The sequence below is a fragment of the Notothenia rossii genome (genome assembly GCF_949606895.1).
Source record: "Notothenia rossii genome assembly, chromosome: 6".
Classification (NCBI taxonomy): Eukaryota; Metazoa; Chordata; class Actinopteri; order Perciformes; family Nototheniidae; genus Notothenia; species Notothenia rossii.
Genome location: NC_136909.1, coordinates 60,381,205 through 60,394,672, shown reverse-complemented (window position 1 = coordinate 60,394,672; position 13,468 = coordinate 60,381,205). Strand labels below are relative to the sequence as shown.

The 13,468-nt window shown below is 39.2% G+C and overlaps 1 protein-coding gene across 1 annotated transcript in view; it reads left to right on the top strand.

The window, feature by feature from the left end:
- dntt (deoxynucleotidyltransferase, terminal) overlaps window positions 1–13,468 on the top strand; it is a gene marked incomplete at its 5' end in the record, with an annotated part of 200,917 nt that overhangs the window by 72,089 nt on the left and 115,360 nt on the right. Inside the window, 3 exons of the mRNA XM_079686891.1 lie at window positions 4,328–4,498; window positions 9,319–9,390; window positions 9,576–9,699. Coding sequence (XP_079543017.1) covers window positions 4,328–4,498; window positions 9,319–9,390; window positions 9,576–9,699 — 367 coding nt within the window. The remainder of the gene's footprint in view (window positions 1–4,327; window positions 4,499–9,318; window positions 9,391–9,575; window positions 9,700–13,468) is intronic.

The following is a 13,468-nucleotide window of genomic DNA, read 5'->3' as shown; positions in this document are numbered from 1 at the left end:
AAACCTGAACAGCATGAAAAGATTGTTGAATAAGGTAAATGGCCGGACGTTAATTAAACATTAGAACAAAAAGTTGACTGAGCGAAAGGCAGGAGCAAGGGGTGGGGGTTGGACTTCATTTAACTATATTTTAATCTATGTAGCGAGAACAGGTTGATCTAGTTCACAAAAGAACACAAGATTGAACAAAGAGGTTTGAGGATTTTGGTAGATTTTCTGAGAAGACAAAGATGACAGTTTCTCCATCAATGCAGTTAGATAATAATAGAATAGGTGGGTTGAAAAATGAGTTCTGTAGAAGCCGTACAGTGTAATATCACACCAATTAAAACTACAAAGTGAGATGCCGCATCAACAATCAGAGAAAATATACACCACATAAATGCAATTATCACATTACCCGCATTTAATTGTGCACATAATCCAAAATGTTTCGGGGTTTTGGCAGGAAGTATACCCTCTGGATGTTCAAGCAGCAACACTTTAGCATTTTCTGTTACATTTTTCTTTAATGAGCAAAAAGTGATAATTGTGTTTAGTTACTTTTCATTGAAATTTGTTCTGTACGTTTTCTGGCTTTCTTCTTCTTCTTTTTTTAGCAGGTGGCTAAAAGGAGAACCATACCTGGTACTTCTCTTTAAAGAATTCAACCATCTTGCTTCAATAAAAACTAGCTTAATTTCTCAGAAAAGTTCTGCCTATTAGAAATAATGGGAGTTCTGAGGCACAAATGCCACCTGCAGCTCGGAGACATTCAGACAGCAGTCTCTTAGCCCACATAATGATATAACCTGTTTAGCTCATAAATGGCTCTATTGATGATCCAACTCTCATGTGGTGACATGTTTTCCTTTCACTTGGTTCTGCAACAGTAGCTTGTCCCTTCAGCACAAATATCCAGCTGCAAGCCAATATCACAAAGTGTGACGGTGATGTATTTTTTCTTGTTTCATTATCTTAAAGTGAAATAACTCATTAGGGTTTTGTGGAGATAGTGCCACCATTTGGCAATTTGCAAAGCACAATGCCTAGATTGCAAATCAATCTTTTATTGTGATTAGTTTTAAATGTATTTATATGTTTTACTTTGCTTTTTTTACACTGTACAAATTACACGGGGAGATGCTGACATATGTATACGTGTTGTACACTAGATTCAATCATTCCAGTTTTTCATCCACACTATTAGGACTTTTTAACTGGTATTTATAATTGTTCTATGACATAAACAAAATCATCACATTTCACTTTTCTACCCTTAACATAAATGAAATGACCGTTCACTACCTGTTTATTGGCTAAACAACAGTGTGGTACTATCCAAATAAAAAGAAGTACAGTGAACTAAAATAAATAATAAAAAGGAAAATAAGGAAATCATATTTACAGTAAATATTAATAAAGAGGTGCGACTAGAGCTCTGGCATTGCCTGTTTTAATGTTGGCCATCTTTGATCGAACCTGCCTCTTCATTGCATTCTGCGGCTTCAACCAGGAAGCTGTTATGGGTTTTCTTTTGCTATTAAAAGCAGAATCCTTTACAAGATAATCATATTTCTATCCGTCAGATCAATATACAGTATTGCCAAGTATACAAAGGGCTGGATCCAGAGTGAATGTAATGCCTAGCACCTGTTTAATCTTCATTTGAATATCTTTCAAGAAGTCCAGGATCTTTGGGCTTATCTTTATTTTTTAACGCTATTCAAAACAACATAATGATTGACAGCTGTGTGATATACCTGTTCAGAATGAGGTCTTCACTGACTAGGGAATTATAATTAGAGTAGGAGCATCACGGGGTGATGTTAATTTATATTTACATTACCATGATTGTCTGTTTCTAATACTGCAGATAAATATATGTTCATGACTCATACAGACAATGACCAGTCGCTAGCTAGCTTAGGAAAAATTTCACTGACAGTAGAATTTAGCCAGGGCTATGAGATTGTTGTGTGTGTATCAAACATATGATCTACACACTAGGATAAAAGTTCCAATAATTTTATATTTAGCAATGTTTTGGGGCAGTCAAATACTGTCCTGACCATGGTGGGTGTTTATATCAGATGATGTTTCTGAAACACACATAATCTGTTAAATATAACTTTTATCAAGCTGATCATGAAGGTACTGTATTTATAGCGATACTATGGTTGTTCTGTTGAGATGCTATCAGACACCGGATCTGTAATATTCAGTCCAACTGATATTACAATCTATATGTTCTTTAATTAACAACGTTTAGGTTTTTAAAGCCTGGTAAAGGATTAGTTGATATAAATTGATGATATACTTAGTGGCTGCAGTTAAATGAAGAGTCTCACTGGTCAAGAATGTGACTCACCTGAAATTTGAACAGTTAAAGATTGTGCATAATCCTTGACTTCTAAATATATTCTCCAAAATGCAGCACTATTAGCACCATTCTTTTATAAATGTAGATTCACAAAATATGAAATTATTTTAACCAGCATTTACAATTTTCATCATGCATGGCTGACTCATTTTCAACTTTTATGAAATATTTATAGATTTGTATTAATGATCTGTAATGTAGATAAAATGTATTTAGTTGACAATGACCAATGACACAACGCCTAGAACAGTTAAGAAAAGCACATTGCTTAAGTGTAGTGTAGTGTATCCTTTAAACCAGTGCTGCCATATTACAATAACCAAGACGATATCTAGTCTAATAACACAATATTGATATATTGAAATGCGTTTTTTTTTTAAATCACATTTAAATTAATTCCAATATTCACTATCACTTTAGATCACTCCTAAATATATATATATATATATACTCTTAACCTGCTTCGTTAACCAGTTAGTGGCTGATCTTTGCCGCCGAGTTGTGTAATCACTTTTAGATTCATTCATTCCATGATCCTGACAACAGCCTATTTGAGCATTTTACCATGTTGCCTTCAAGGGAAAGCCCATAGACCCCCCCGAGGAGCCAGCTGTGAACAAGTGGAAAATGACAGCTTCCTGTCTGCTGTTTGCCAGCCTCTAATGTCTTTGTCTGGTCATCCAGGAGGAAACCAACATGCAGCATGTCCTGCTGTAAAGTGACAGAGAAGAGTGATGAAGGTGTGGGGGGGGGGAGTGACTTCTGTTCCCTGTCTGGTGTCCTGTACGGGTCAGTGCATCTCACATGTGAATGTACACCTGACCCATCTGTGCGAGCTCTCACTTTCTTCGCTGCGTTTTCTCTCTCTTTCCTTGGTTTGATGTTTAATCCAAAAATGGGGATTCATGCAATGTTATCAGCTGATTTAAAAGACTCTATCAGCGGTTATTGGCCTGTGGGTCAGAAGGGGCCTAGTCCAACTACTACAAGCCTACATTTTAGCACTGATTAACATGGTTGAGCACCAAAAGCAGCAATACAATAACATGATGGATATCTTAGCGATAATTATGAGCAAAGGTGAACACAGTCTGGTGCTGTAGCTCCAGTTTGAAGAAGTTGCTTTCTTTGTATTAAACACATTAAGTGCCATTCAGTTTTACGTATTACATACATACATTATTTTTAGGTTGCAGTTTTACAAAGCAGTAGGAGCATATAGGCCTGTCTGACCCATTTTAATGGAAGCGATAACAACTGCTAACGTTAGGCGTGTTGGATGGATTTTGGCATCCATGTTAAAACCATCTTTATGTACACAATGTTAGGGTTGAGGTTAGGGTTCTGACTTTCACTTTTACAGTTATCTAACCCAAACCACGATCTTACTCCAAAACCTATCCAAGATTGTTTTTTTCCTCAACCTCAAGTTGCCATGTTCTGTCTGTGTGTTTCTGGTTTTACCTTGAAAAGCTTTCCCCCCCCCTGGGTTAAATCTGTTTTTCCTTCCTGTCTTTATGTTTTCCCATCTGTGTGATTTCTACCTCACACTGATTCCTATCACCCTGCTGTCTGGTTCTTGTCCATGTTTCGTGTCTGGATTTTCCACCTGTGGATTTTGCTCCTTGTGTTTCGTCCAGTCATCCTGATTTGTCCCTGTTTTTGCTACTTTCCCTTTTATTTTACAATGCCTGCTCTTTTAGCTTTTTTTTTTGTGTGGACCAGCTTTGACTATTTAAAGCATGCTTTTTGTTATACTTGCCTCAATTTTTTTTTGGACCAGCATTTCAATCCTGCCTTTCTTGACACTTACCCTATGACAAAAGTAATAATACATAGTAAAGATAAGAATGAATAGTTCCCATTTAAATGGCTGTACACAAACCTAATGGGTGCAGTAAGCTTGTCTTTTGATGCTCCTGATCTGATATTCTATTGGACATGTTTCCTCTTCCCCTCTTGTAGGATGCTTTTGAAGTGCTGGCGGAGAGCTATGAATTCAACAACATGGAGGGTCCATGTCTGGCTTTCAGGAGAGCTACGTCTGTTCTGAAGAGTCTGCCCTGGGCGGTGCGGTGCCTGGGGGCTACCCAGGACCTGCCCTGCTTGGGGCAGCACACCAAGAAAGTGATTGAGGTAAGGCCCCGTCTGCAAAAAGAGTCCAGTTAATATGACAACGATCCATCTGTATTACGTGGTCTCATGAAACAAGAGTATTGAGTTTGGTACTCCAGTTTGATTTAGATTCTATAGCCTGGAAATGCAAAGGTTTTCAGAAGCATAATCACATTTCCAAACACGGAGAGCTTTCAAATCCGTTTCTATGTGCATACGATAAATAATGCAAAGTTTACTGTGATGGATTGCCTCAATCACCACTCATTTTTATGATTCCTTTGATTTAATTTATTTTCAACTTCATTTGCATTCTTTTGGGAAATGATCTAAAATCAGTCGCTGTCCTGATAAGAGAAAATCAATCTGGACACTCATGGAAATGCACTGGAAAATGGTCAGCAGTAATGCTTCGCTAAAAGAATCAAAGCCAAAAGTATAGTCATTTAATGTAACATACATTTTTAAAGACAGAACTGACATTAAAAAAATGAAAACATGTCAATATTGTTTTAAAGATGTATGTCGTCATTTAGAACCAGTGGGCTCGGGTTAGGTTTGTTTTCTACATAGGAATTGTTAAAGAAGAAGAAGAAGATGGACCTTTATTGATCCCCCGAAGGGGAAATTCAGTTTGTACAATATCGATATATTGAAATACGCTGTTTTAAAATCACATTTAAATTAAGTCCAATATTCACCATCTCTTTAGTTCTATTTACCTCCACTAACTCCTAAATATATATATACTCTAACCTGCTAAATGACTCACCTGTTAACCAGTTAGTTCTCTCGTAGATTCATTCATCCCATGATCCTGGCTACAGCCTATTTGAGCATTTTACCATGTTGCCGTCAAGGGAAAGCCAATAGAGCAGTGGTTCTCAACCTTTTTACACCAAGTGCCACCAGAGAAAATAGATGGCTCTCCAAGTACCACCATAAGACCAATGTTAAAATACAGTCTATGCAGTTCATGCAGGACTCAGAGGCAAATTTATTCATAATAACATTATTTATTGTGTACAAAGGGCAGTCTCTCTCTCTCTCTCTCTCTCTCTCTCTCTCACTCATCACTCACTCACTCACACACCACAAGTGAGAATATAAACAAAATAACAAAATAATAACTTATTCTCACACAACACATGACAACTGTACATACATGTCATTTCCTATACCAAAGTTTGAATGTAGGCCTCCTGCAACAACCTACATTGTAACAGAAAATGTACTATTGGGAATTCAGTTCCATAATAATAATAATGAAAGCCTCCAGGAGCGGATGAGCCTAAGGGCTAATAGCTCATCTTCAGTCTGCTGATGTTTGCTATTGCCATTTCTGTGGTGGAAAAGTAAAAAAGAAAAGAAAAAAGATAACAATTAAGGACAAGTGTTTACTTTTTCAGCTTTTAACCTCGGTCACAGCCTTCTCTGACCCGGACCGATTTGACCGATCTGCACATCAGGACCGCTACGGGCCTCCACCAGAATTTCCTCTGGATTCGCCCTACCCAGTCATAGTTCACCATCTTTCGGGTCCTATCGCACGCGCTCACGCTCCCCCTCCCCGACTGTGCGGGCCGGGATCCCACCTCAGCCGTCGCGTGCCGGCCCTCACTTTCATTGCGCCACGGAGTTTTGAATGCACCCTCTGACTCGCACGCGCGTTATACTCCTTGGTCCGTGTTTCAAGACGGGTCGGGTGGGTTGCCGACATCGCCTCAGACCGCTGACCTCTTTTACTTGAGCCGATCCCCACTCTGGCGGCACGACGAGGTCGGAGCGCACTGAGGACACTCCGCCCCGGTTGACAGTCGCACCGGGAACAGGGGGCCCCGTCCCTCCCCCAATGGGGAGAGAGGGCGCAGCGAGCACTTTGTCCACGGCCCCGGGAAGTGGTGAGTTCTGGGTCCTTCTCCAGGTCTTTTATTTTAATTTTTAAATATTTTTTATATTTCAGATTCCTCCGCGTACCACAACCACAGGTTGAGAACCACTGAGTAACCCATAACAGTTCTAAATTGGTTTGAATCCTACTTAAAGGACAGAAAAAACGTTGTTTCTATAGGTAAATACACATCCGAGTTGACAAATATGATGTGGGGTTCCTCAAGGCTCCATCTTGGGGCCTCTCCTCTTTAACATCTACATGCTACCACTGGCTCAGATAATGAAAAACAACTAAATAAGTTACCATAGCTTGCAGACGACACACACATTTACATAACCATTTCACCAGGAGACTACAGTATGCTCCAATTCAAACACTGAGTAAGTGCATTGAACAAATCAATGTCAGAACTTTCTTCAATTAAACACAGATAAAACTGGGATTTACAAATATATTGACATGTATGTAGATGATCTAACGATGTAGATTTGTTTATTTAAAACTTGTAGCACAAGGTTTTGCAGCAAACTGTAACTGGAACACAGCACAGCTGGTGAATCCAAGCTAACGTTTTTTTATCCCCAAGAGAGAATTGGGAGCCAGTTGAAATACGGAAAACACCTAAAACATACAACAAAAATGTATCATACAAATGCTAAAATTGTCCGTGCGACGGAACAGTGTACATGAAGTGATAGCATAACTCTGAATTGCATGCTTCCATTATCATTTAACCCTATCATCAGTGATTGAAAAATAATCACCACCAATTTAATACAGCTTCATTTTTTGACAGACTTTATGTTTTGAGTTTCTCTGTGAGGGAGCACGATCCCGACTTTCTTTCACTTCAGTGTTTCTCAAATGTTTAGCATATTGTTTTAGCTGGATCTTTCTTCATCTATCAACACCAATGTGCAACTTTCAGATGACACAGAAGTGGAATCTCATCTTTCAGAAAAAAAGTTACTGAAGGCAGATACAAATTCAATCTTTCAACGAGATATCAAACACTAATTCGAAATGTAAAGTACAAGACAGACTAACAAACACACCAATCACACATGAGCACACACACTGACAGGCATCACATCAATTTATCTCGTCTTTGGGGGGAAAAGTCTTATCGGGTCGCTCAGCAATCATCCCCTCACCTACAGTTGCGCTCGGGGCAGAAATCATGGCAAGTTGTCAGGGAAAGACAACGCTGAGTCCCTGCCGGAGAACAAGGTGAGCCGTGCATTCCAACTTCTGACACATTAAACCTAACAGAGTCTCAGAGCGAGTCTCCGAATCCGTCAAATCTGTCAGCACAAATGTCCCCAGAGACTGAAGTGACTGCCTGTGAATGACCTCTCCCTGTTGTTGTTCTTAGACCCAGCCGATGAGTTTTTCTTTACCCACATATCTCTTTGAACAGATCGTGGCTCAAAACAAGAAAATGACACAACACAAAAAACTTGAAACCAAACAAAGTAAAAACAAAACGCCTGATGTGCCTGTGAACATCGGAGTGACACCGTCAGCAGCGACAGAATCGTACTGAACATCCATAGAGGAGAAAAGATATAAAACCTACTGACGTGAAAGTCTGGGAGCACTGAGGCAGAGTTGGGGATGAATAGTCAGTATGTGTTTTCTGTGTGTGTGTGAAGATGTGTGTCCTCCCCCGGGCAGGGAGTGTGTTGAAGCCTTATACTTGCGTTTGAGGTTAGCCTTAGCCGGAGGCTTGAAATGCAGTGGTGGACGGGTGGATACATCATCGAGCAGTGAAGGCTGCTTTAAACTGCACTGTACTCACAGTGAGGGTCTCAGGTTCACTGGTTAATTTATACCAGAAGTCCTCCATGCAGACGCTTAAAATGGACAATGATACTGCTGCTAAAACACAAATATACCCCAAACGTTGACTTTAATTAAGTGTATTAAGTTAACCAATTTGAAAGCAATAATTTCTGAAAGCAATAATTTCACATTTAAATAAAACAAATGTATGCTACATCTTTACACTTTCCCCAACTGAAGATAGCTGATAACCGCTACCTCACTTTATGCCAGGGGTGTCAACCTCATTTTAGTTCAGTGTCCACATACTTCCAAATGTACTCTCAAGTGGGCCAAACAAGTTAAATCATAGCAATGTGTTGCCTTTGTTTTAGTGCAAAAAAGAACATTCTGTTGTTGTTCAAATTGAATAAATTATCCTTTTACATAACATTAAGATTAACCTGAAATTTCTCAAGAAAAACAAGTTCAACAATTGTATACACAGTGTATTTACAAAGGCACAATGCATGTAGTCTCTGGTATCTGAGCAATATAGTATATTATTTTAAGATCAAAACAACTTGTCCAGATCTAATAATGATCTTACATTAATTTCGATATCTGTGTAGTAATCCTGACCGCCTGAACTGACACAACAGTGGGTTAAGGAAGAAGGATCAGTTATCCCCCCTGCCTTGTGATTGTATAAAATGTATAGATACAAAATACACAATTAAAGTTAATGTCTTGTCTGTAATATTTACCCTTTGCAAAGTCATCCTGAGGGCCGGATTGAAGCCTCTGACAGGCCAGTTTTGGCCCGTGAGCCGTATTTGACAATTAGCAGTGCTCTGCTCAGAGCGGCAAACAATTAAACACGTAACAAAAGTTCCCAACAATAGAGGATGGGGAAAACGTTATCTTGGTTTTTTATGTACTCCATAAAAACGGCATAAATCCTCGGTTTCTCAACAACAAAGCTGTTCTCGCTTGAGAAGAAATGGAAATGAGCACACAAGAAGCACCTTTTTCAAGTTGGAACCGTTTTCAAATGAGCAGCAATTTGAGGCCATTTCTTAATTGCTGATGGAACAGAAACGAGGGTAAAAAGAAAAAAACATGCTGATGCTGTGACACCGAGAGCGTTTTTCCTAATATAATCTACTCTTATGTTCCGCAGGAGGTCCTCCAATGTGGCCGTTCGTTTGAAGTTGAGGAATTGCTCTCTGATGAAAGGTATCAGACTTTTAAGGTCAGTAGATGAAAAACAACTCTTTTACTTCCCCGCTTTTTGGTACTTTGCAGTGAAATCTGATTTGCATTTGCTATCTCTTAAGGACATAAAGCTCTTCAAAACTTTTGAATGCTAACCCCCTCCCTGAGAAGTCATTTCAGAGCATGTCTTCTTGATTACGTCCTTACCTCGTTTCCTGCCAGCTGTTCACAAGTGTGTTTGGGGTTGGACCGAAGACGGCTGAGAAGTGGTTCTGCAGAGGGCTGCGCTCATTCAGTGACATTCTGACAGACCACAGCATTCATCTGAACCGGATGCAACAAAGTGGTACGTCAACCTCTCAGCAATTTAAGCTCTGCCACTCCACAAATGATAGGTTGATAATGACAACTAGAGTTTGCTTCCAAAAAAAGACTTAAAGACGGGGCCTTGCGTGTCATTTGGAATCATTTTGTCCCATATGAGACTCCTTATGTGAAGTGCTAGCTGTAATGTGTTTTCTCTAGAGTGAGATGAGATGTGACAAGAAGGGAGTTTATAGTGAAATCACAATGGAACAGCCAGCAGGGGTATTTTTAATAAAAACCAATGAACAGTGACTGTGAAGGGGACCCTTGCTGTGGAATTCCCATGAGCGCTCATCAATCAGCTGGGCAGAGAGGGCCATCTGAGCAAAGACCGGGAGAGGGGGCTGATACAAGGGAGATTTGGGATGTGTTTCAAGCGTTTTTGCGTTGAATCATCCTTTATTGCCTTATTCTTCAGAGCATCTTCCGCAAACTGAGATTTCCTTAAGGGTTCATTCAAATAAACAGAGGATGGAAAAGTACGGTGGCCCTGAATTGCAGGTCAAAACAACATTTCACAAAACACCACAATATTTCAGAAAACGACACAGCATTTAAACTGATACGGAAAGGGTATTCATTTAGGGAGAAAACTTCTTGTTTGTGATTGGACGAAGCCAGCCAGAGAAGCTCTGCTGTGATTGGTTGTTTTTGCTGCCAGTCAAGAAATGACACTTTGTGATTGGTCGGCACCCGACAGCGCAACATCTCACAAAACATCAGCCGTCAGCTGTTAGCACACAGAGCTCACAGCTCCTCATATCTGTTCAGAAACTGGACAAAAGTTAAACATGAACAAACCACAGACTGTCTGTGTCATGGTGAATACAGTCGCTGGTTTATTTATGTCTGTATGCCGTTGTTGCGAGTGTGGACGGAGCAGCTACAGGTTAGTTAAGCCTGATCGATCCGATCTCCATTCAGATAACACACATTTTAAAAGGTAATTCGCCTGCCGTCTGCAGACTTGTTAAAACATGAATTCATGGTTTTTACTAACCTGTATCAGTATGTTGTTACTTCGGCATCATTTAGAAACGTGTATTACAATTAAATCACTGTAAAATATGTTATTTTTATTGTAGTTGGTATCTACCGAAGTATTTGCATGGATATAAGCCCCGAATATTCGCATCGCTCTAATCGTGATTCAATTGTAATACACGTTTCAAAATGATGCCGAAGTAACAACATACGTTTTGTGAAATGCTGTAGTGTTTTGTGAAATGTTGTTTTGACTTGCACTTCAGGGCCACCGTAGAAAATAACTGAATTTTTCAATTAGAACTTTTCAAAACATTAAGGACCTTTTGATTTAAAAAAAAAAAAGAAGGGCTATTTAAGTTGATTTACCTCAAAAGAAACGTCTGCTTTCTCAATGTTAGTCTCTGGGACCGATTATTTTTGGGCCAAATGGTTTCATGTGACAGTCCTGGAAGTGTTTATGGTTTGTGCGCTGTGTGATATTGGATTCAAAGTCCGGACAAGTTCAGTTTGAACCGATACCTGCCACGTGCAGTTCAAGTGCAGATAAGGCTCACTCATTTCGGTCAAAGGTTGTTATGTTTACTTAACATTTGTCCAAAATAGACTTAAAATGTCTGCACTGTACCGCATCCATCCAATAGCTGTGTACACTTTTCACTCACATTTTAATCTTATGGTGGTGCTGGAGAAAAGGTTAGCGTTCATAAAGCTTCTCAATATGTGTGGAGAATAATTTTCTTTCATACATGTTGGAGTATTCCAGTCCTGACCAAAGTGTGAGGGTTTGACTGAAATTGCCATCCTTATGCCAGTGCGGCTAAAAACCAACGGTAATGACTTGGATAAGAAAACAAGTCAGTTTTAGGGAAGTGATGTTAAACATATGATATCTGTTCCTGAGATTTTGTTCTGACTTGCTCACGTGAATTTACCCAGTCCGGGACTCATTTTTACGATTAGTGAGAATATATAGGCTACCTTATTACTCAATGTTCATGAAAAAAGAAACATCTTTGTGTAATTTTTTCTTAAGTTATGCTTCAACTTTCTAACAGGTGTAGTCTACAGTTATAAGTTTGGTAGTTCAAAAGGTTTGAATAAAGGAATCCTGCTGAAGGACACAAAAACCGAAAAATCCCAGAAATCGGATGGATCCCTCATAAAGGTGTCATTCATTGAGACAAGTTTTTTATAGTAATAAGCTAGTAAGCAAGTTAATTTGATAATAAAGTAAGACACTTTTTAAAGGATGGATAGATCTGTTAAATGCTAATGTTAATTTAATAATATATATTTACTGGCGCCTGGGCCTTGGTCATTTTGTGAAAGTTGCCTCCGCACAGAGCCAGTAGTGTTTAGAGCGTATCTGCAGTGATTTTACTCTGAAAGGAATGTCTGAGCGAAAAGGAATAGGAGCATCCAGACAATTAGATAACATCAGCCGCAATTGTTGTCAGTGATAGAAACCCCACAGAGCATTTCATGTGTGTGATTTAACGTCTCAAAGGGAGTACTGATGTGCAGCTTTTCATTTGTATGCCTCTCTGCTGCTCAGGATGCACATACTGGAGCACTGCATGAGCTGGTAATTCAAAGCATTATATTACACCGCTCACAGGTTCCCATTCAGTTTGAAACTCCATCTGATGATGTATTATGCTGACAGACATCTTCATCAAACTGGTCGTAATCCATCATCTGGAGCACTGCAGTGTCCGCTCCGTGCACAGGAATAATGCAACATCTGACAGTGGAAATGTGATCTCACTGTGTTCTGTAAATCTTAAAAGAGCAGAAACCATTTATTTTACAGCGGACAGACATGTCAATCGGTATTTTGAAAATGTGTAGCTCCGTTTGTTCCAAGGGAATCGGAATCAGAGTAGCAGAGTTATTTTTTCCACAGAGGGGGCATTTACATTGTTACAGCAAAAGTAAAGAGTCAAAATATTAATCAACAGGCATGCATGAATATTAGAGATGAATTACAATTAACTCTTGTCCTCCATCTAGAGCACATGTGTCAAACTCAAGGCCCGGGAGCCAAATCAGGCCCGTGATGGATTTCATTTCGGCCCGCAGGATAATTTGTAATTGCTATTAGATCTGGCCCGCCGGTATATTGCACGCACACCTTCACTCAATCCTGAGGGTTTCCTCAGTTTTTTTGAAGAGTTGTTGGCCTGTGGAAAAATGTGATCATAAGAAGTGACTCTGGAAAAGCTGCAGATAGAGCCATAAAAAATGAATGCAACTGATTATTGAATGTTTAAAGTTGTTTTTATAGGCTTTGTTAGTTCCAGGTTTAATATGTGCAATAAGTTCATTTCAATAAGTTTTTCAATAAACATTGAACCAGTCCAGCCCTCGACTGGTACCGATTTTTTTATTTTGGCCCACTGTGTATTGGAGTTTGACACCCCTGATCTAGGTGGATAACAATAAGTACAGTAAATATATTTTTTCTTTTTCATAAGAGAAGCGTAGCATGGAAGTGTGAAAGCAGCCAGATAACAGCAGTGATAATAAAAGCATATATTGCACAGTTATTACAGAGTATGTTACAGTAGTTGAATAGTCTAAATAAGTGATAGAGCAGTACAAATAAATCATAAAGCACTTAAGTGAACAGATGTTATATTCATTGTTGTTATATGAAAATATATACTTTTTATGCACACTACTAGAAAAAATACAAAGTCAGATACATGGAAATCCATCTATCAATCTCAGCATCTGCATTTGTGATAATGCTCTGGTGT